This window comes from Sander lucioperca, chromosome 15, assembly GCF_008315115.2.
Source record: "Sander lucioperca isolate FBNREF2018 chromosome 15, SLUC_FBN_1.2, whole genome shotgun sequence".
In the NCBI taxonomy this organism is placed as follows: Eukaryota; Metazoa; Chordata; class Actinopteri; order Perciformes; family Percidae; genus Sander; species Sander lucioperca.
The window spans coordinates 4,236,548-4,259,663 of NC_050187.1; the positions used below are offsets into that span (position 1 = coordinate 4,236,548).

The following is a 23,116-nucleotide window of genomic DNA, read 5'->3' on the forward strand; positions in this document are numbered from 1 at the left end:
ATTATGGAAAGATTTCTGATCATTTTTATTAATGCACCAAATGGTATCAACCCTGAAATTGCTGCAACAACTTATAAAGACATAAAGAGAGCATGAGAATGGCGATCATTAACGAAGTCTTCAAGGACAGAAAGTAGAGTTTAGAAATGGGTCTCCCTGCCAGTGTGCAGCAGTGCTTTTCAAAATAAAATACACTGTGTTCATTGGAGAAAAGAAGTTGTTTTTTTTACCCAGACATTTCAAAATAAAACATTTTAAAGCTGTATTTGCAATACCGTGAAACCGTGATATTTTTGCTGAAGGATATCATACCATCAGACTCTCATACCGGCCCATGCTTAGGCTGAAGCTAACAGAGGCTAACAATTTTTTTTATTGAGTTACTGCAAATAATTTCCCATTGTCGCGCATCTGTGCCTGCAATGTGATGACTGGCAGAGAAATTAAATACTGTTCTGTGTCAGTAGGTGGCAGTATAGCGCAATAATGACCTTGTTGATGTAAGACAGTAGAATGACTGCCCCCTGGTGGCCGTGACAGGATGTAAGCAGGAGGGCCGAGATCATCGATGTAAGCCTGCAACAGTGATGGATACATTTTTAAAAAGGAAAAATGCAGATTCTGATCTTATTAGGCTACAATGTGTCATTTTGTAACATTTTTGGTTGGTGGTGTGCCGCGGGATTTTTTTTATGTAAAAAAATGTGCCGTGGCTCAAAAAAGGTTGAAAAACACTGGTGTAGGGGACTCACACCGTGTAGGGGGACTCCCATCACGTAGGGGGACTACCACCGCGTAGGGGGGCTCACACCGTGTAGGGGGGCTCTCATCGTGTAGGGGGGCTCACACCGTGTAGGGGGGCTCACACCGTGTAGGGGGACTCCCATCACGTAGGGGGACTACCACCGTGTAGGGGGGCTCTCATCGTGTAGGGGGGCTCACACCGTGTAGGGGGCCTCACACCGTGTAGGGGGACTCCCATCACGTAGGGGGACTACCACCGTGTAGGGGGGCTCTCATCGTGTAGGGGGGCTCTCATCGTGTAGGGGGGCTCACACCGTGGAGGGGGGCTCACACCGTGTAGGGGGGCTCACACCGTGTAGGGGGACTCTCACTGCGTAGGGGGGCTCCCATCACGTAGGGGGGGCTCAGACCGTGTAGGGCACACGTGTCAAAATCAATGTTTTTGTTGCTTTTTCCGGCATTTCTGTCACTTTATTCAACATTTTTGACACTTTTTGGCATTTTCTTGTGAGCGAGACTATAGGAGACATGCAATAATTTCCGATGACATAAAAGCAATAAACTCTACATGTCTGGCCCTTGATGGGATTCTAATTTTCCATTGTGGCCCTTAGTGAAACTGAGGTTGACACTGCTGGTGTAGGGGGTCTACACACCGTGTAGGACAGTGGTTCTCAAATGTTTTTAAATATTGTACCCCCTGTGAAATACTCTCTGTGCCAACAGCCTGTATAAAGAGGTCCATTACAGCGCTGCACCACCCCCAACAACTTTGTAACTGAAAAACATTTAAATGCTACTTCAAATGTTTAAAATCCATTACTAAATTAATTTACTATTATAGTATAATTTTTCAGGGAAATATGCATGACTGATATTTTTAAATTAACATTTTTTTTTAAATCTCACACACCCCCTGCAGTGCTCCAAATTACCCCTAGGGGTACGCGTACCCCCATTTGAGAAACACTGGTGTAGGGGGTCTCACATTGTGTAGGGGGTCTCACATTGTGTAGGGGGACTACACACCATGTAGGGGGTCTCACATTGTGTAGGGGTACTACACACCATGTAGGGGGTCTCACATTGTGTAGGGGACTACACACCATGTAGGGGGTCTCACATTGTGTAGGGGGTCTCACATTACGTAGGGGGTCTCACATTGTGTAGGGGGACTCGTGTACACTGACAGGGTTGATTGACAGATGAGGAGGCGGGACTTTCTTCGTCTAGAAGCTTTATTGATAATAGTTTACATCTCACAATGCATTCCACAAACACGGCTCCCAGCTGGGAGCTTTTTATCGTCACAATTGAAGTATGAAGTTTATCATTCACAATTATACTTGCATAACAAACAAATGCTCGAAAGGTTTCCCAAAAAGTCACATCAAGTTGCAACTCTATTAAGATATCGGCTCCACAGACAGTATGGTTATTTCTTTTTCTTCTTTTAAATCCCATTTCTTGTCGTTTTTTTGTACTTTTTAAACATTTTATCTGATGTGGATGAATGTAAACGGGTTTTTCCTCTTCCAGAGTTTTTCATTAACTACACAGCTGCAAATGACATGGAAATAACAACTTTTTATGTGATTTATGTGTTTTATGTGGCGAAGGTTTTCTAGATGATTCTAGCTAAAGTTACTCAGAAGCGATGAAGTATTTAAAGGTAGTACAAGCCCCCCCCCCACCCCCCCACCCCCTCGCTGCTTCGTCAGGAGTCAAAGACGCCGTTCACAAATCCGTCCCGTCGAGGCGAAACCACGCAGCAGCTTACCGAAGAAACGAGCTCCGAGCTCGAGGGACACGAACGCCGTTTCAGCTAAACAGTAAAATCACAAAATACTTCAAACTTATACTAAAAAAAAAAAAGAAAAAAAAAAAAAAAAAGAGGAGAGAAAATACAAATGAGGTGCCGTTTGCTGCGCGCGCTCTCTCAAAAAAACAGACGAAGGAAGAAGAAAATAAATGTTTTCCCACTTTGCTCGGTTTTGAAAAATGACGGAGAAAAAAAAAACACCCAAAAAACTACAAATGTGGGAGCTGTGTCAGCTCCTCCCACAATGCACTGGGTGGGGAGAGGGAACAAACATTTCATCAGCATGATGGAGCCGACCTCGGCCTCGGCTCAACTTCCAACTTCTCCAGAAAACACAAAAAAAACCCGGAAAAATAAAAAGGAATTCTGGACTGGAAAAGAAATGTTTTTATTATTTTTGACAAATAAAGTTAGAAGGGCTGCGTCCACGCCAGACCCCCTCCTCTCCTCCTCCAGCTTTTCCTTCATGTTCCCCCTCTTTCCTCCCCCTCCCTCCCCTACTAACACCCCCCCTCCTCCCCTCTCAGGACTTCCTGAATCCAAACTCTGACTTTCCGTTACTTCACTCTGCTTTGCGTTTCATCCCGGGAACCTTCGCCTGGATCCTGCAGGAAGAAATCACGACATTCATTCATTCATTTATTCATTCGTGAGAGAAGTCAAATATTTCACTGAGTACTGTAGCAGTTTGGAATCGTATCATTTCATCATTTTAAAGTGCTTACTTCCCGACGACGTCTTTGACCTGGTTGTTGACCAGAGCCACGTAGTGGTCGATCTGAGCCTGGAAACACACAAACACGTCAGACAACCAGCCGCAGGAATCAGACTCTCCACATCGCCGCGCGCTACGGTTGGCTACCGTTCACATTATTTTGGTACGGTACCGATACCTGGAATTCGGTTCCGGTACCAAACAGTAACTTTTTTCAGTACTTTTCAGCTGTAAAAACATTGCGCCTGTGTCTGTGTCTCTATGTGTGTGTGTGTGTGTGTGTGTGTGTGTGTGTGTGTGTGTGTGTGTGTGTGTGTGTGTGTGTGTGTGTGTGTGTGTCTATGTGTGTCTCTCTCTATGTGTGTGTGTGTCTCTCTATGTGTGTGTGTGTCTCTATGTGTCTCTCTCTATGTGTGTGTGTGTGTGTGTCTCTCTATGTGTGTGTGTCTCTATGTGTCTCTCTCTATGTGTGTGTGTGTGTGTGTGTGTGTGTGTGTGTGTGTCTCTATGTGTGTGTGTGTGTGTGTGTGTGTGTGCGTGTGCCTGTATGTGTGCGTGTCTGTGTCTCTGTGTGTCTGTGTCTGTGTGTGTGTATCTGTGCGTGTCTGTCTGTGTGTGTGTGTGTGTGTGTGTATCTGTATGTGTGCATGTCTGTGCCTCTGTGTGTCTGTGCCTCTGTGTGTGTGTGTATCTGTGTGTGTGTGTGTGTGTGTGTGTGTGTCTGTGTGTGCGTGTTGTCGGAGCTCTGCTCTCTGTCAACGTGCTTGTACGCTCTCTCAGGTAGCGGATTTGGCACCGTTTGATTTAACGTGAATCTGTCTCGGTGCCCAAAAAAGTACAGAGTTCGATACCCAACTCTAGCGCGCGCTCTACCAACTGAGCTACCTGGGCGCCCCGGCTAAAGTTAGTTTAAGTATTACAAACGACAATAATAATAATACGTTTGAACAAATAAGAAGAAGTGTAAATAAATCAAGTATAATGTGTAACTGATTAGGGTTGTAAAGGATGATGTAACCTCTCTAAAACTAAATGAAAACCATGTTATTGGTTGTTACCTGGTGTTTCTCGTAGACGATCGGGCAGCTGAAGGCTCCGACCAGAGCTGAAGGAAACAAGAAAAAGAACTTATTAAGTGGAGCAGTTTTAGTCCGATTCAAAACTACAAACTCCAACAGACCCTGAAGCTCTCACAGAGAAACTATCAGGGTTTCTGCAGGTTTCACCAAGTCACATTTAAGACTTTTTAAACACCATTATGAAGGAAATGTAAATAAATAAAATGAGTTTTATGTCTGTGGTATAATCCGAAAGAGACTCAATAACATGAAAGCTGATTGGCTGCAAAATAAGTTGCACGTTTGTCTCATTTGTAGTCGAAATACAGCAAAATATATTTGGACTACTGAAAGAAAAAACTACAACTCCACAGGATAACTTTTTCTCTCTCTCTGAGCATTAGAGGTAGCGTTACATGGATGTAGGACACCATACTTCAGCAAATGTAAGTCTTTTTAAGGGTTCTCAAACGTTTCACTCAAAGGTCCGCATCTCAATTTTGATCAGGTCAGGAATCTGGAACGATTAGCGATAACAACCACCGTTAATCAACTTACTTATAACCTTTAAGCAACAGACATTCAAGTTGAGTTCTCCATTTTCCTGAGCAACTTTTGGACCGATACGACTACCTGGAATTCTGTACCGGTTCCTTTTCTCTGTAGCCGACTCTCTCTAATTGTAACATTAATTCAGTTGTAAAAATACGTCCAAACCTATGTATGTTTTTAGGGAGAGGAAGATCAACTACGGTCCGTTATACACCACTACTGTATATTCAACTTCACTAACTTATTGATCGTATAAAATCTATTTAAAAGTAGAAAACGTTAAACTTTCATAAGGTTTTGTATTCATAACTAGAGGTTTACGGACTGGGTCCAGACTTTGAGAAGCTCTGCTTGAAGGCCTAAGATTAAGATTGTGAAATGTTAAGACTTGTTTTTAAGAACTGGCAGAAACTCTGCTGAACTGCAGATGTTAAGTTCCTGTTTCCAGAAGAAGTCCGACAGTGTGACTCTTGATTTCAACACCAGGTGGAGCCAAAGTTAATAAATGTCTTTAACCCTTGTGTGGTCTTCCCCCCCCGACCATGTCCTCTCGGGTCAAAAACACTTTTTCTGACATTTTTGTCCCTTTTGACACTTTGCAATGTTTTTGTTTTGGTTTTTTTCAACGTTTGACACATTTTTTCACTTCCACTATACCACTAACACCAACTTCTAACCACTATAGTTGCTTATTTTTGGAATTCATGGTCAATAAACCTCATGTATATGAAGTTATACCTAATTTTTTTGTTAAAAAAGGTGAAATTAGGAATTATTTTGACTAATATTAGAGGAACGTATGTTGATGGATAATCAGAGACTGGTGTACAGTATGTCAAAGTTTAGTCAGGATACTGTTTAACCTGTTGAAATCCACCTCTTTGGCCTGATTTTCGTCTATTTCTTGTTCCCAAAGGGAAAAGCTTATAACCGAAGAACTGCAAGGCCAAAACGCATGTATGAGGCTTCATTTTAAACCTAAATTCTTCTACTTTATGAACATGTGCTTGATTAGCATGTGATTAAAACACAACATACACTACAACAGTTCAAACATGGTTCAAAATAGTTATTTTGGTCCCGTCTAAAAAAAAATGTAATTTTTGAAAAAGAAAAACTAACCTACTTTGTGCCACACTATGCAGAACACAACACATGCCTTCTACACCTTGTCAAGAAGACCTCTATAAAGTTTCAGAACTCTAGTCCTAACCGAATGGGAGCTAGGGAGTTTTCAGTATTTGGTATAACAGGTGTCACCGGTGTGCCAAAACCTCTCCAAGTGACCAAATGTTGCTAAATGCTTGCCAAACCATGTACATTTTTTTTCAAATGCTAACGTGAGACGGGTGCGTCGGAGAGGGATAAGTAAGTCAGACGTTGCAGAGAAACTCCGGCACGCGTTCACACTCACGTGTAACTTGTATTTAATAGTAGGCGATGTTTCGGTACTAAACCATAATCCGGCAAAATGAACAAAGGGAGTTTCTTTGCAACTTTTGAACGCAAAAACAAAAACACATTAATGATAGCAGGTAGTAGGTAGTCACTAAAAGCAGCTACACACAGAGCCAATAATCGGCCGTCTGACAGTCTGGCGAGGTCGGTGACTCGAGTCTGTTCGGTGTGTCCCGTGCCGTCGTCCGTTGGAGGAGCCGTCGGCCTTCATTTTGGCCGACCTGACGTGTTCAGTCAGAGACAGGACAGTCGGGACTCACCAGGAAATGGGGAGCAGATGAGCCTCTCAAAATCTGACGAAAATCTTTTAAACTTTGTTGATCTGAAATGAAGACAGATTCAGCAACTGCACGGCCTATTTCTCTCTTAAAGTCGCCAGTAATGGCCGTTCGAAAAATCCCAAATTCGGAAGCAGCAGCCAGTCCAATCAGCTGCTGGTTTTCATTTTTTGGGCGACAACACAGATTAGCGCCGCCTGCTGTTATGGAGACGTATTACGTCTCGTCTCTTCGGTGTTCTGAGGAACTTTTTGGACCAACTCGGGGAGACTGATCAGACACACTGGCTTTACTGCCGACGGTCGGCCGTCTGGTTGGTCTGTTACGGCCTTAAGACAGCCATCCACTTACACAGTTCATCCTGTGGAGTCACTGTCACATGTTTAACGTTAAAACAACATTTATAAAATCATACCGACGATTAGTTTTCTATGCACTAATAAGATTTGTATAAAAGGCTTTGGGCTTTTATTGTAGGCCCAGTCAAATATGCAACTTCATTTCAGAATAGACTGTGTGTAGTTGGGGGTCCCTGCTCCATCCCTCTCTCAGATAATGGCTCCTTGGCTTAAAGAAATGCTGAAGACCATTGCTCTGAGCATGATGGGTAACATGTTCCTCACCCAGAATAATTAGAGTGAGGCCGTTGAACAAGGAGCCGACGTAGGTCAGGATCCACATCAACACGGCAAACTGAAGAAAGAGAGGAGACAACAAACAGAGTAACACGTCAGAAACATCTCGAACATCAAGATCTGAAATCAAACAAATGTTGTGTAAGTCAGGCTGTGGCTGATATCTGAACAAAGCCCTGCTGTGTAAGGAGCTTCAGAATATAGAGAGGAATGAAAGAGTAACGTTTGGTGTGGGAGTGCTGCTGAAGTGGAGATTTCTGTGGATGAAGAACGTGGATGGTTCCATACAACGCTCTTCACAAGTCAAATAAACAATAAATTCACTACTTTCATTGAATTTGGGTGTTTAATTTTTTAGCATTTGCAACGACAAAAAACTTGGAAAATCTTACAAAAACGTCAACAAAAAGTTTTAAAAAAAAATGGCGAGGAAAGTGACATACGTTGTATGTCCAAAAAAAATCAACACAGTAACAAAAAAACTTGGAACATAAAGTGACAAAAGACGACCAAAACGTACCTAAGTTTGATCCAGAAAAACAAGTTCTATGGCTGACGGGAAGACAACACGAGGGTTAAAGATACGGATTGTACAAGTCAGACATTTAGAAGAAACTACAGCTGAACAGAGTCAAAGTTGAACTGACAGATAAACACAAAACATCCCCAGGTTATTACTGACATTAAGACAAATATTTGTTGTCTTACAAGTTTTCTAAAACCTGGTTTAAATATGCAAATGAGGGATTGGCCCAATCCCAAAGTCCAGACTGACAGACTCACGGACTTTGGTGCGCGTTCTCGTGAAATTCCTAAGGGCTTAGGGTTGTCCCAATGTCGAATTTCAAAAGGCGTGGTGAGGGTTTGAGTCCACACTTACCGAGCCCTTTCCGTGAGTCTGCATCGATGCAGACTTCACCAAAGGGAATTACCCACAGTTCAAAGCGTTGTGACGTTTACCGCGGGGACTGTAGGGAAATCCGGAAATTACAAAAAGGTAAACAGCACGACACACGACCACGGAGCAGACCAGCCTGTCGTCCAGCTCGTAAAACAAGAGGTTGAAAACGTGGAATCAGGCAGCCGTCTCCTGGGCCTTGGCCGCGTGGAGAGCAACAAACTTAACATTAACATTCCCAAACCGGCCAGTGTCAGCAACATCTTTGTTATTAAACGTCACCAAGGTAACGTGATCTGGTGAAGTGCTGTCCCAATCCCATTTCTACCTATCTGAGCCCATGTGGCCTCACACACTCACTCACTCAAATCAATTCAGTCTGGGAGTCCTTAGTCCTCAGGGCTCCCTTTGGGATTGGGCCATTATCTGATGCTAACTTTGAGTGAATTTAGAAGAAATCTACAGACACAAATAGACAAAGTGTAGTTAAATGAAAGTTTTCTGAAAGAAGACACGCTGTGGAAGATAAAGAGCCCAAAATCTATGAACTGAGCAGAGCACAGTGGACGGAGATTTAAACCCTGAGGATGTTTGGGTATGTTAACAGAGCTGTAGTCCAACGTGTTACTCGTGTTAATGATGAACATGGAAACAGCCCGGAGCATTGAGCCAACATGGCCGCCAGTGTAAACACCCAACACCGTTAAAACAGTTCCATTTCTGACCGGAGGCTTGTGACCTTGTGTATCGCTATTTTTTTCCATTTTTGACACAATTTTAATACTTTTGTTAATTTTTACGGTTGATTGACTTACATAACCTTTAACCCCTGATTTTAGGGTTATGGAACATTTGAAGATACTCCAGGAAATTACATCACAAAACGCAAAAATACCAATGTAACACTGGCGGCGTTTAAAGGGTTAATCTGAGACTTTTAAAAACATTCTTGAGGCTCAAACTGGCTCCTGATTGGATCAAAAGAATCTGACTTTTTGACCCTGTAAGGGAAGTTCTTCTGCTCCGTGTTATTCTCAGATCTCTGTATTTGGTGCGAGCGTTGGAGGCCGTGGCGAGGTGACAACAGGCCTCCGACAGCTGCAGAGCTCTGAAAGCTCATCCATTCCCGACGCTGATCCACAGACACATAAACCCACCGAAGGTGCTGCCGACTAACATGGGGGGGGGGCTTGGAAAGATTGTGGAGCAGCTCAACTAATTTATGAATGAATACATGATTTCAATAAAAGAATATATCATCTGTAACGCCCGAACATGTTGCAGTATGTGAAAGTGTTAAAAAACTAGCAAGCAAGTTTATGGTATACACACACACACACACACACACAGAGACACACACACAGAGACACGTACACACACACACACACACACACACACACACACACAGACACACACACACACACACAGACACGTACACACAGACACACACACACACACAGAGACACGTACACACACACACACAGACACACGTACACACACAGACACACACACACACACACACACACACAGAGACACACACACACACACACTGAGACACAGAGACACACGTACACACACACACACACACACACAGAGAGAGAGACACACACACACAGAGAGAGAGAGAGAGACACACACACACACAGAGACACACGTACACACACACACACAGGTGTAACAGGTAGCTAAAAGTAATGAATACATAGTAGAAATAACTTATAACTGCTGACTAAAGAGTTCCAATGATTCGCTGAAAGTAATGAATGGTAGAAATAAGTAGCGTCACCTCCTAGTAGTAGTAGTAGTAGTATTGCCCAAACCAACCTTAATATTGACGGTATACTTTAAACTGCTATAGATGTTTTTAGGAGTCTGTCATTTGTTCAGCTGTTGCCCCCATCCACAGCATTCATACCCCTCATACAACCACACAAACCTCTCTACTATCCCTTTATCCTTAACTAGATGCATTACTTTCTTTTCTTAAAGTCTACAATACTGCACTACAGATACCACACAGTGACTCACCCTCCTGCCTGTATTTATATCTTTAAATACTGTATATACATTTAAATTACAGATGTTCTGATACCATATTTTCCTTCCTGTTACCGATTCCCGATCAGATACCAGTGGGTTAAAGTTAAAGTTTTAAGTTTGATTCCCTCTCCTCTCACTCGTGATTGGCTCCTCTCACTCGTGATTGGCTCACGAGTGATTGGCTCCTCTCACTCGTGATTGGCTCCTCTCACTCGTGATTGGCTCCTCTCACTCGTGATTGGCTCCTCTCACTCGTGATTGGCTCCTCTCACTCGTGATTGGCTCGCTCACCTGATGCAACAACTGCATGTTGGTTGTTGCCATGACAACATGCTGGCTGTAGAGCTGTGTTGAAATGGACGTGTATATTGTGTAGAAACACATAATATATTTGCCTCATGTCCTCTCTGCACCTTATTCTGCAGTCCCACTGTAGTTGCATTTGTATCCCTCCTTTTTAAGTGCATTTGTATTGTATCGTGGTTGTACTGTATTTTAATGTATTGTACTGTATTTAAACAGTAGTGTTTTATGTTATAACTGTATTTAAGTACCTGGCTGCGAAGACACCTGAATTTCCCCACGGGGATAAATAAAGTTAGCTAGCTAGCTAGCTAGCTAACTAACTAACGCAACTAAACTGACTAAACTAAAAATGCATATATGTTATTATGTTTTAACAGCTGTATACTACTATCTCAGTATGGATGTGATATGATGTCTATGTTCTTTGTTGTTGAACTGAAAACAATGAACGCCACAGAACAGTCTGTCATAACGGAAAAAGATCATTAATAAACTACTTTGAAGTAGATATTCTTCGGGGATAAATTACATATCTGATCGGTGCATAAACTCCAGTACTGGCCGATACCGATACCAGCATTTTAGGCAGAATCGGAGGCTTTTCTGATGGTATCGGAACAACTCTAATCTAAATATTAATAGTTTTAGGGTCCAGTTAGTGTGAAGTGGACTCTCACCTTGATGGAGTCGACCAGGTCCTCGACCAGGAACAGGCGCCTTAATTCCCCGATGGTCTTGTTGATTTTGGCGAGAGCCAAGTCACTGTACTTGTGGACCATGTCCTCGGGCAGGGCCACCTCCTGGTCCAGGTACTGCCTGAGAGGGGAAGCAGAGCAGCGGGTTAAAGACAACAACGAGGAGGCTTAGCGGGCAGTGTTTTCCCCAGCTTTGTGGAAGACTTAAGCGTGATGTATACTTCTGCGTATAATCTACACCGTGGCTACGTACGTAGGTACGTGGAGATACCGACCCTACGCTGTAGCCTGACGCCACCTCTCGAAAAATGTAACTACACGTTGCAGCGACGCACGGCGCTCGGCTGTGGCTTGGTAGCGTTGCATTTCCCCCCTCCTTCTGGGTTGTGCTGGGTCTCTGTGGTCATTCAGCGTCTCTGCGTCTCTTTGTGGTAGTTTTGCGTCTCTTTTTCACATCATTTGACCGTTATTATCTCCATATCTGTGTCTTAAAACGTTGGAAAAACTAGAGCAGATAAATAACTAACACTCAAAACGCTTAAAGACAAAACTTAAAGCTAAAGTCAAACTACAATCATTAGATCTGAGAAAAGTCTTTTAGTTTCATTCATTCGGCTTAAGGGTGATTTATACTTCTGCGTTAAATCTATGCCGTGACTACGTACGTGGAGATACCGACCCTAGGCCGTAGCCTGACGTGCACCTCTCGAAAAATGTAATTACACGTCGCTCACTCGGCCGTGGCTTGGTAGCGTTGCATTGAAAACACAGTTTACTCCATACTAGGATTATAATGTCAAACAGACGCTGGCAGCATTAAAAAAAGACGCCAAGTGTGAACATAGCCCAACCATTCATTTCATTTAGGGCTGCACCATTTGGGAAAAAAAACTTACATTGTGATATATATTTTTCTGTGATTTATATTGCTCTATTTGGAAATTAATCATTCTGTTGTGATTTTGTAGGAGAGTGCATCTACAGAGAAAATAAAGGAACTTATGTGAACCATTCTTTGTTGAACTTTAATACTTTACAAACACCAAAGCGAGAGAGCGCTGGGACTACTCTTCTGAAGTGATTTTGGAGAGGGACATTAGGTATTTAAATACACTGGTTGACTCACAAGTCAGGCTGCAACTAACTATTCATTTCGTTTACTGATTGATCTGTAGACCATGGTCCCGATTAACTGAGTTCTTTGGTCTATACGATGTCAGATTAGTGACAAATGTTCATTTGAGTTTAAGATATTCAGTTTAATATGATATAAAACAGAACAAAAAGAATGAAATCTCCATATTTGAGAGGCTGAAAACAGCATTTTCTGCCATTTTTGCAATAAAATTTACTTTAATTATCAGTTGATTATCAAAATAATTGCAGATTATTTTCTGTCGATCGACTAAACGTTGCAGCTCTAACAAAATCACTTCAAATAGTCACGTTTAGATCTCAACAGACACATTTGTTCACTGTGACGTTTCCTCCTGCTCCTTTAAAGCTACAGTGCGTAGTTTCTGTCTCCCCCCCCCCGTGAGGAATGACAACATAACTGTCTGCGTGTCCACATGATACAAGCCTTCCGTGGTGGCTCTGTAGCAACTCATTTGGCAATGGCTTGAATTTAACGGACGTTCATTAATATCAAAATGTTACGCACTTAAGCTTTAATGCAGCTCTCGTTCCTCACACTGGAGCTTTAAAATCTGTAAAATCTGTAGAATCCGCTCGTATTTTGACTCTGTTCAGCAGCTTATGTTAATCTGAGCTAATTGGCCTCTAACGTGCTGTGAGGTCAGTGTGCAGACCGCCCGCTGAAAAAACAAAACCGTAAGAAGGTTTTGAAAAAGAGCCAGGAGGGAGGATGAACAAACGAATGAACGAGAGGTAGATGCAGCAGAGTACAACATCCCCTCTCTTTACAGCAGCTTCTCTAAGCGCCGGACTGGAAAATAAGAATCATGTCGAGAGCCAGACGTGTAGAGTTTATAGACATGCTTTTATTTGAGAGAAAAGTCAAATATATGTGACTGTATTGTTGCATGTGTCTTATAGTCTTCTCATTTACAGTTTGGTCCACATGAAGCTCGAAAAACGTCAGCAAAAAAGTTCCTTAGAACATCATTTAAATAAGCGCCAAAAAAAGGTCGAAAAATGCCACAAAAACATCGAAAAAAAGGTCAGAAAAGAACAACAAAAACACGCTAAAAATGTAGAAAAAAGACATTGCGGATATGACTAAAACTTCAGAAAAAACGACCAAAACTAGGCGGGCAAAATTGGTTGGGAATCTAAATTGATATGCAGGTTGGAGCAAAGGCTGCGAGGGGCCTGATTTGGCCCACAGGCCTCGAGTTTGACACACTTATGGCGTTTTTCCATTACATGGTACCTGCTCAACTCGCCTCGACTCGCCACACTGTGCGTACGTTTTCCGTTGCAGATTTTAGTCCCGCCTCAGCGTGGCTGGTCGTCTTGCCGGCTCGACGCACAAACCAGCGCACAAGTATAAACATCAGGCCACTTGAGCTTGTTTTACAGTTCTGTGGAGGCTCCACGCAGAGCTTTCTCCGTAGCCTGTGAAATATGTGGCCTGATGTATACATTTGTCAGCTGGTGTGTGAGTCGAGCCAGCATGTGTGTGTGTAGTCAGGCTACGGCGAAAGCTCTGCCGGGAGCCTCCGCAGAACTGTAAAACAAGCGGCGCCGCGGTAAACTGCCGTGATCTAACGCGACACAGACACAGAACGTGGAAGGTGTGAGTTGTTGCCAGAAGACACATTTAGTTTCAGAAGAAGCTGGAGGCAGCAAAAACAAACAGCTGGCTGAACTATTTAAAAATAGCGGGTTTGTTCAGGACACCCCCGTCTGTCGCTTTCACGTCACCTTTTCGGCTCGCCTCAGCTCGCTGGGAACCTCGACTGGAGGTGGTACTAAATAAAGTACCTGTTAGCAGGTACCAGGTACTTTTTTTCGTAATGGAAAACCAAAAAAAGAGAGTAGAGTCGAGGCGAGTCGAGCTGGTACCATGTAATGGAAAAGCGCCAATACAGCATCGCTCCGAATACACACGAGTATTTTTATGCGTTTCTACGTGATGCAGTTGCTTCTAGTCTTGGTTCTCTTCAATTTCAATATTTTTCAAGATTATATTTTGGGCATTTTTAGGCCTCTAATCGACAGGACAGCTGAAGACATGAAAGAGGAGAGAGAGAGAGAGAGAGAGAGAGAGAGAGAGAGAGAGAGAGAGAGAGAACGACACGGAGCAAAGGGCGGCAGGTCGGAGTCCAACCCGGGCCCGCTGCGTCAAGGAGTAAACCTCTATATATGGGCGCCCGCTCTACCAACTGAGCTATCTGGGCGCCCAAGTCCAATATTTTAGTGCCAACTGCACGGCCATATAACGGAAAAATCAGCGTGGATTTTAAACCTGAGAGAAGAAGTCTTTACTGAGTAACGTTAACTGAATTTAAAAAAATATTTGTGAAGCGTGTTTGTACTCTAATAACATAAAATGAATAAAACATGTGTTGCATTTAGGAGCTCTTCTGGTATGAGACAAAAAATAGAAAATACAGTAAATTTGAAGCCACACAAAATATTCTATCATGATGTTACAGCATTTATTTATCCCTACAAAAAGGACACACCAGACCGCCTGCAACACAGACTGATAATCAGGATTAATCAGGTCACTGGTTTCTGTGATGCGATTGGCTGAGTTTAATTCCTGATGAAACCAGACCGCTTTAAATGTTTGATTTTACATCCTACTCTTTGTGCAGTGACCCCTTTTCCTAGCAGAAGAACGGCCAGCAGAGCTGCTGATTGATAACTTTATACGTTTTAGATGCCCAAATGTCCAGTGTTCTTCATACAAAGACAAGTTATTTCTTTGCGCTTACAATCAACTAAGTGGATCCCAGTATTTGACTATCTGTTCCTTGCGTAGGCAGGGTTTTTCCCGGCTCAAAATGGGACATATTAAGCATCGGGTCTTGGGAGTCTCTCCCCAGGACGTTGTGAGCGTCCAAGACTTCATTTCTTGCATACGGATACATTTATACAGACCAAGTTATGATGACAATGTCTTTATATATGTGAAGGAAAACACAAAATTATAAATGGAAAAGGAAAAGGAGTTGACTGCGGATCGTTTAGGCACTTGTAATTTTCCTTTGGGCCTGGCTGGGGAAGGGGGGGGTGGCCAAACATCTCCCTATGCAGGAAAAAAAAACCTTGGTAGTTGTAAAATACATTTTTTGTTTACTTTTCTGCCTTTAATTTTTGACAGGACAGCTAGGTGAGAAAGGGGAGAGAGAGGGGGAAGACATGCAGGAAAATAGGGGCAAGGTTGGGCGACTAAAGTTAAAATGAATTCAACTTTTAAGGCGATGAATGAGAAGCAAATTGCCTGTATGTGTGAAAACAGCTTTATCTCGGGCATCTGTTTTTCTTTTTGTGGACTATAGCGCATAATTATATAATTATGTCATTCTTTCGGGGAACAATGGTAGGGGAAACACTGCCTCCATACTTTTCCTGTTTACCTTTTTTTCCCCCGTTCAGAACACAAGACAAAATGAGTTTCCTTGCTAAACGTAAATGTGCAAACCAGGGATGCACCGAATCCAGGATTGGGCCTCGGCCGAATTTTTGGGCTTTTTGAATGTTTTTTTTTTCCAACAAACTGAACCCTACGCTTGCACTACGCTGGTCGACGTAATGACGGCGCCGTTGATCACGGGAAGGTGTTTACGTAGGTGGAGCGTTCAATGCAGCAGGCTGTGAGGAAGTGGAAATGGAACTCGTGAGCAGAAAAAGTGTAGTTTGGCAGTACTTTCAGTCAAAAGAAGGCCATTCAAGTCCAGCTACATGTTCAATTTACAATGCTGATTAGTCTGGTGGTGGCGAGGACCCTAAACTATACACATCACCACCGCTGTTACAACATCTGGTATGAAACATCTGGAAGAATACGAGTTGTGCATGAAGGAATCTACAGACAGCAGCCAGAATGCAGCAACTTCAGGTACGGCAAAGGAAGGACAGTCACTGTTTACTTCATTAATGTGTTTACTGTGTTCATGAACTGAGGATGGGACGAGGATTCGGCAGAATCTCAACCAGTGGATTCGGTATTCGGCCGAACCCCAAAAATCTGGATTCGGTGCATCCCTAGTTCAAATCATTGGTTTTGTCGATTCTGTTTTTGTGATCAGCAGGAGTCAACATTTTGATTAATTGCACGGACCAATTCTGTCTCTTTGGGTACTCACTTGAACGGATGGCCCTCATCTGACTTCTGGATGGCCTGCAGGATGCCTTTGTATATCCTGAAGCAGATGGTGACGGAGAGCAGAGCCAGGCCGATGTAGGAGCAGACGCTCACGATGCTGCACACCGTCAGGGAGAGGAGCAGCAGCAGGCCGGCGCCGAACACCACGCCCGTGGTCTTCACATCACGCCAGTAGAGGAGATCCACCACTGCCGGAGAAAGGAGGGAAGGTTAGCGTCAAACATCCGGGCTGTTTATGTCTGCACGTGTGCAGCATTGATGCGTCAAAAGACAGTCAAAGCAACACATTTTTTTTACAAGGTATCAGGTCGGGCTGGATCCAAATAGTCATTCGATGAAATTTGCATAACCAGAGGGTGTTTTTCCAACTTAAATGAGTGAATTCCACACCTCCGTCTGTCTCTAATTCACACCATGAGATCAGAAATCATGAGATTGCCGTGGGACATGACAGACACAGAGTGAAGATAAAAATCTAGCCTTGATTTGTTTCGACCAGCATTACATTTAAGTGTCCGTTTCAAACAAACTGTTTCTGCCTTCGCTGAGCCGACAGCCAAATTTACTGCTTCGGGCGTTTGTCTGGTTGGTGCGTGTGATGCGCATCTCTACGTTTGTGCGTCTGTGTTGCGGCTCTGCTGAAAGTCAGAAGTCACACACTAGCTGTGCTGGAAACCGTTCCCTATCACGGAAATAGTTCCCTTTGAAGTGTGTTCTCCATTTGGTAGTGGTGTTCAAATTATCAGCGGTTCATTTCATTCACTTATACAGTCCGCTAAAAAATATACAGTCCGCTAAAAAATACCCACAATCATAGGCGTAATTTACAGGGGGAATGGGGGGGTGTTACAACCCCCCAATAATTAAAACTGGCTAGTGCAACCCAACACAAATATCCCATAATAATTTCCTTTAAATACATAAAGACATTAGCACCATAACTTGATGCAAAAAAGGCCCAAATTCCTGCAGCAAAATTCACCAGAATGCAGGAAATGATACCATTGATTATGCTCAAAAGTTACACGCTTGCCCACAATGCACAGCTAATTTGAGCTTAGCCTCCTGTCACTGCCTGACGTGAGTCGAGTGCAGATGAGTCGCGCATGCGTCACTTTGCGACAAGTAGCCTACAAGATGCTAACGGCTTTTTGAGCTAACGCACAGTCTGTGAGCTAACGTTAGCAATCAAACAATCATAGATAGCTAAAATGTTTTTGAAATGACTGCTGCTGCTGGCTACAAGTTAGCAATCAGACAACAAAGGCTGTCACTTGAATGGCGTTTTGAGCTAACGTTAGCAACCAAACAGTCATAGATAGCTACAACGTTTGTGAAATGATTACCATCTTCTGTTATTGTATGTAAAGAGAAACGTTTATTATTTTATAGATTTCACAAATTTCAGTATGACACGTTATGCCGTAAACCGTTTAAATCTGAGCATGCGCGACTCACATCTGCACTCGACTCACATCGAAATGTTCCCTACATTGGACTCCTGTATCCCACAATGCAACGCGGTCGTGTTTTCCCGGAGGAGAAGGAGAAGCAGAAGTAACCGCGGATGTCACTACCCGATGTGAGTCGAGCACAGATGTGAGTTGCGCATGCGTCACTTTGCGACAGAATAATGAGAGAGGTACATTACATAGCAGTCATTAATTATTTAGCCTAAGGCATCACATGTTCACGGCATGATCTCTGATGTCAGTTGTAGATCAGAGGCTGAAGTAGCCTCCAACAACCTGCTAACGAGAGACTTCTGTAACGTCAACACAGTAAAAATGGACCTACGTAACAAAGTTGGTTCACTGCTGGCTACAAGTTAGCAATCAGACAACAAAGGCTGTCACTGGAATGGCGTTTTGAGCCAACGTTAGCAATCAAACAATCATAGATAGCTACAATGTTTTTTTGAAATGATTTCCATCTTCTGGTATTGTTTGTAATGAGAAAAGTTCATTTTTTTTTTATGGATTTTATGGATTTCACAATGCAGCAGGATCCGGATCCCTCGGCGTTATGCCGTAAACCGTTTAAATCTGAGCACGCGCAACTCACATCTGCCCTCGACTCACATCGGTCAGTGACAACGGAGACTGACAAGGAGAAATGGAACATGCAACACAGGGCTGGGCGATATGGAGAAAATCAAATATCATGATATTTTTGACCAAATACCTCGATATCGATGCCGCAACGATACTGTAGTGTTGACTAATGGTGCTTTCACAAAATATTTACAAAATGAGATTTTTGATAATCATCAGTAATGAGGATATAATGACTAAGTGGGTAAAGGCAAATAATAGAACAGTTACAACAGTCTGGTAAGTTCAGAAAATGGCATCACTGTACTGTAATGCAGCCTTTAAAACCAGGAAAAGACACCACTTATGTCATATTATGATATTACTATATACTATAGACGATATCTAGCCTCATATCATGATATCAATATAATATCGATATATTGCCCAGCTCTAATGCAACACATAATATATAACCTTTAATATCCTCCTGAGGGCCCGGTGTGTTTCAGAGACGTATTAGAAGTATTTTAGTTTGAGTTTGTTTACATGATGCAGTCCTGTGATGAAGTCACACAACCGGCTCATCTACTGACACAAGAATGTTTTCAGTGTAGTGTCTGAAATCTGGTTTGGTTGTTCCCCATATAGTTCACTCTTTCATAAACACTATGAAAGGGAATAAGGAGTGACAGAATGACCCACAAACTTCCCCATCTCTGCGCCTTCTGGACTTTTTTTTTTTTAACTTCCACCCTGATGCCACAATAACTTTCCTAGTGATGTAACACCAGCTCCCTGCCGGCCATATTGGAGGCCATCGGCTTTGACTCGCATGATTTCATTACGCAGTTCAAAACTCACAAAAAGTCCACCGCCAGCTAACAGTTGGATCTTATCACAGGTTTGAATCAGATTCCTGTAGATAAACACTGAGGTGTCCTGTCCTGTTGCCAGTTTTTTTTTTTATTACTGAAGAACAAACTGGCCGATAACAAAAGAGAGCTGGGAACAACAACAACGTTGTATCACGGAGAAAAATAACTAACTTCAGAAATGTGATCACAAGTTTTGAAAGAACTTCTTCGACAACTTCTGAGACTTTTTCCTGCAGTGTGAGATAGAGATACTTCCCTAATTTAAAAATGTTTACGTATCAGCAGTAGAGGAAAGAGACACGCCTTTCCTGAACAGCAAAGCTCCGGTAGGGCTGTGCAATTAATTGAATTTTTGATTTTGGCTCCCAACGATCACCAAAATAGTACAATCGAGAAAAAACGATTATTTTTGCCATGTTCTGTTTTGCAAGAACACTCTTATTTCGTCTTGTGTTCTGTAGGTCACACGCACATCCGCCCCTCCCGAAGCCATAAACTCTCTCAGCCTGTACAGTCAGGGAGGCAAGTCGTGTGCATATCATCTGCTGGAACTTAAAAACTCAGGGCGAGTAAAGATGGCAGAAGGAGGGCAGCCACAGCAGCGTTTGGTGAGCAAAAAATGCAAAACCAACTCCGTTGTCTGGGAACAGTTAACGTTAGCTAAGCCTGCGGTTCCTCTGCCTCTGCCTCCCCGCTGTGGGGGTCGGACTCTGCTCGGAGACAGCTGATCTGGTGACCCCGACCCTGCACTGACCGTGCTTGTATTTCACTGGGGAATTCCAGGCAGGTCAGTGGACAATATTAGCAGCGAAGGAGTCCTGGGTGCCGTCTCATGCTGTACTCTGTGACTCTGAGCGACGAGAGGACATCAATCTGCATGCAGGAATCTGACAGTTTCATGTTTCGGGCCACGCTTTTTCAGACATTACAGCCTAAAAGTATTCATTTTTAAAAAGGGCTCACTTTTAAATTCAAGTACAGGATCCACATAAACCATTAGAGCTGCAAAGATTCATCGATGAATTGTCAGCCAAGATTAATTTGCAACTATTTTAAGAATCGGTTTAAGTGATTTTTTTTATGATAAAACAGGTAAACTTGTGTGATGTCCGCTTGTTAAATGTGAATATTTTCTAGTTTCTTCTCTCCTCTGTGACAGGAAACTGAATATCTTTGAGTTGGGGACAAAACAAGACATTTGAGGACGTCATCTTGGGCTTTTTGGGAAACACTGATCCACATTTTAGAGACCAAACTACTCATCCATTCATCCAGGAAATAATCCACACAATAATCTACAATGACAATAAATCGGTATTTGCATGCCTACAAACCTCAAGTCTCAAAGTCTAACATGTATCCAGAGATAAAGGCTGTTTGCTGATGAGCTAAGCAGCATTAAAATGCAAACGGAGGCTGCGGGGTGAGCGAGAGAGACAAAGACCGACCGTCTGTCTGACGGGCCACAATATGTCTGGCAGCCGACAAAAAACATTCAACAAAAGAGGCTGAAAACCTCAAATCAGATTCGCTGCCAAGTGCACAAATCCAACTGACTGACTTTGTCAACAAAATCCAGTGTTTGTGGAAGACTTAGGTGCATGTATTTGGGCGGGGGGTTTAGGCATCCTTCCTTAAGACAATGCTACGTTTTTCAATTTAAAAAAAGAAATGTATGCAATTTCCCTCATACACTTTGTCTTTGTGCGTTTTTGCGTCTCTTTGTAGTCGTGTTGTGTCTCGGTTTGGTCATTGTTGTTTCCTTCAGGGTTGTTTTGGGTCTCTTCATCATCATTCGGCGTCTCTTATTTACATCATTTGACTGTTATTATCTCCATATCTACATCTTAAAACTAATAATAATTCTATCCTAACTAATGTTCAGTTTCAATTAGTTTAGGTAATGAAGATATATTCACACCTGTGACTGTTCCAACATTAAGAATAATCAGCTCCTCTGTTGCTTGATAACTCTGCCCAGTTTTCACCACAGTTACCTAAAGAAAAACTGCTTTTTAAAATGGATTTCAGTGCACAGACAGACTAACCCCCAATCCCCACAGACCAGTAACGTCTCTTGGCTGCTTTAAAAACACACTGACAGTTATTTAGACACAATAAAAAAAAACAACAGTGGCTTCATTTTCCAGAAGCTTCTTTCATATTCAGCAAATATACAATACATGTGGGCGGTGACAGCTAGCTAGCACGTTAGCTGACAGTTAGCTCTCCGCTCAGTATCTAACCGTTTAGAATGCTAACTCGATGCCAGCTCTGCTAGCCACACAGCAGTGTGTGCCGTTGCTGCAATTCTTTACAGGGGTGCGAAACTCGGCACAACACCGGCGGTTTTGACAGAGAGTCGTGGCTTGGATAGACACAGACACGGACAGAGCAGCATGAAAGGAAATATGAAAGGAGGAGAAGGTGGGGAAGAAGAAGGAGGAGGAGGAGGAGGAGGAGGAGGGAGACCCCCGCGGTCCAAATGTGGCTGCCTGGCTACATATGGTAGCAGGCGTGCTAGCATCGGCTAAAAATAGACCCCGCATCACAGCTAACTAAACCCCGACTGCTGATCTCGTTTCGATGTTATATCACGAGTCGTGTCTCCAACATGGCTCCGAAGAGTTGTATTATCCTTCACAGGGATGCTGTGCGGTGTGGCAGCCCCCACACACCCACCGACAGCACAGCTCTCACCGCGGACACAAAACGTCAAACCGTCCGGCATGACCTCCGCAGGCGGCCCCGTCCGCCTCGCACCTTCCCCGGGCTGAATCCAGCCACAGTCCCCCCCTCCCCCCTGGTGCTCGTGAAAATTTCAAAAAAAGCAGCGAGTTTACTGTCCGCAAAATGCGGCATGTAAACGAGGAGAGAGGTAGTCGGTAGACAAAAGATTTTGACCAGACTAACCCTGTTTGGCGTCCATCTTGAACCTTCGCTAAGCATGCAGCGACACGGCGGCTCCGAGGTGAGAGAGAGACGGAGAAGAGAAGAAGGGGAGGGAGGCAGACATGCGCAGCTCGGCCTCTCACTTTGCATGGACGACTGACAGTAAAAGTACTAATACCATACTGAACATAAAAATACCCCGTTACAAGTTAAAGTCCTGCATTGAAAACGTTACTTCAGTACACGTCTGTAAGTATCAGCAGGAAAATGTAGATAAAGTATTAAAAGTAAAGAAGAATCCTCCCATTGTAGAATGTGTGTGTGTGTGTGTGTGTGTGTGTGTGTGTGTCTGTGTGTCTGTGTGTGTGTGTGAGAGAATCTTAATGTGTAAAGTAACTAAAGCTGTAACAGATGAATGTAGTGGAGTAAAAAGTACAATATTTCTCTCTGAAATGTAGCGCAGTAGAAGTAGAAAGTGGCACGAAAAGAAAAGACTCAAGCAAGTAAAGTACAAGTACCTCAACATTTGGACTTGAGTACAGTACTGGAGTAGATGTACTTGGTTACATTCCACCACTGACGACTGATTTCTAGCCATTCAGACTCTTACTGAATTTGTTAAAATAAAACATTAAGCTTCAGGACAAATACTGGAAGAGGGAAAATTAAAGAAGGAAATAATCCGATGTTAAGTTGAAGAAAATGAAGCCAAAAAGACATATGAACAAAAATCATCTTTCACCAATTATCTTAATAAACTTGTACTGAAAATACGACTCATGATTCCATATGGTTTACTTTAGTTCTGTA

At 43.0% G+C, this 23,116-nt stretch overlaps 1 protein-coding gene across 10 annotated transcripts in view; it reads right to left on the reverse strand.

The window, feature by feature from the left end:
• Positions 1 to 1,964: 1,964 nt before the first annotated feature.
• rtn4a (reticulon 4a) overlaps positions 1,965 to 23,116 on the reverse strand; it is a 58,084-nt gene continuing 36,932 nt past the window's right edge. For 9 of the 10 annotated variants that reach the window (XM_031308378.2, XM_031308379.2, XM_031308381.2 and 6 more), the window contains 6 exons: positions 16,484 to 16,691; positions 11,184 to 11,322; positions 7,251 to 7,320; positions 4,340 to 4,386; positions 3,292 to 3,350; positions 1,965 to 3,171 (listed from right to left, as the gene is read on the reverse strand). In XM_031308378.2, the coding sequence (XP_031164238.1) occupies positions 3,129 to 3,171; positions 3,292 to 3,350; positions 4,340 to 4,386; positions 7,251 to 7,320; positions 11,184 to 11,322; positions 16,484 to 16,691 (566 nt within the window). In that variant the 3' untranslated portion in view covers positions 1,965 to 3,128. Of the gene's footprint in view, positions 3,172 to 3,291; positions 3,351 to 4,339; positions 4,387 to 7,250; positions 7,321 to 11,183; positions 11,323 to 16,483; positions 16,692 to 22,327; positions 22,482 to 23,116 lie in introns of those variants that run through there. The other variant, XM_031308388.2, reaches the window with a different exon arrangement.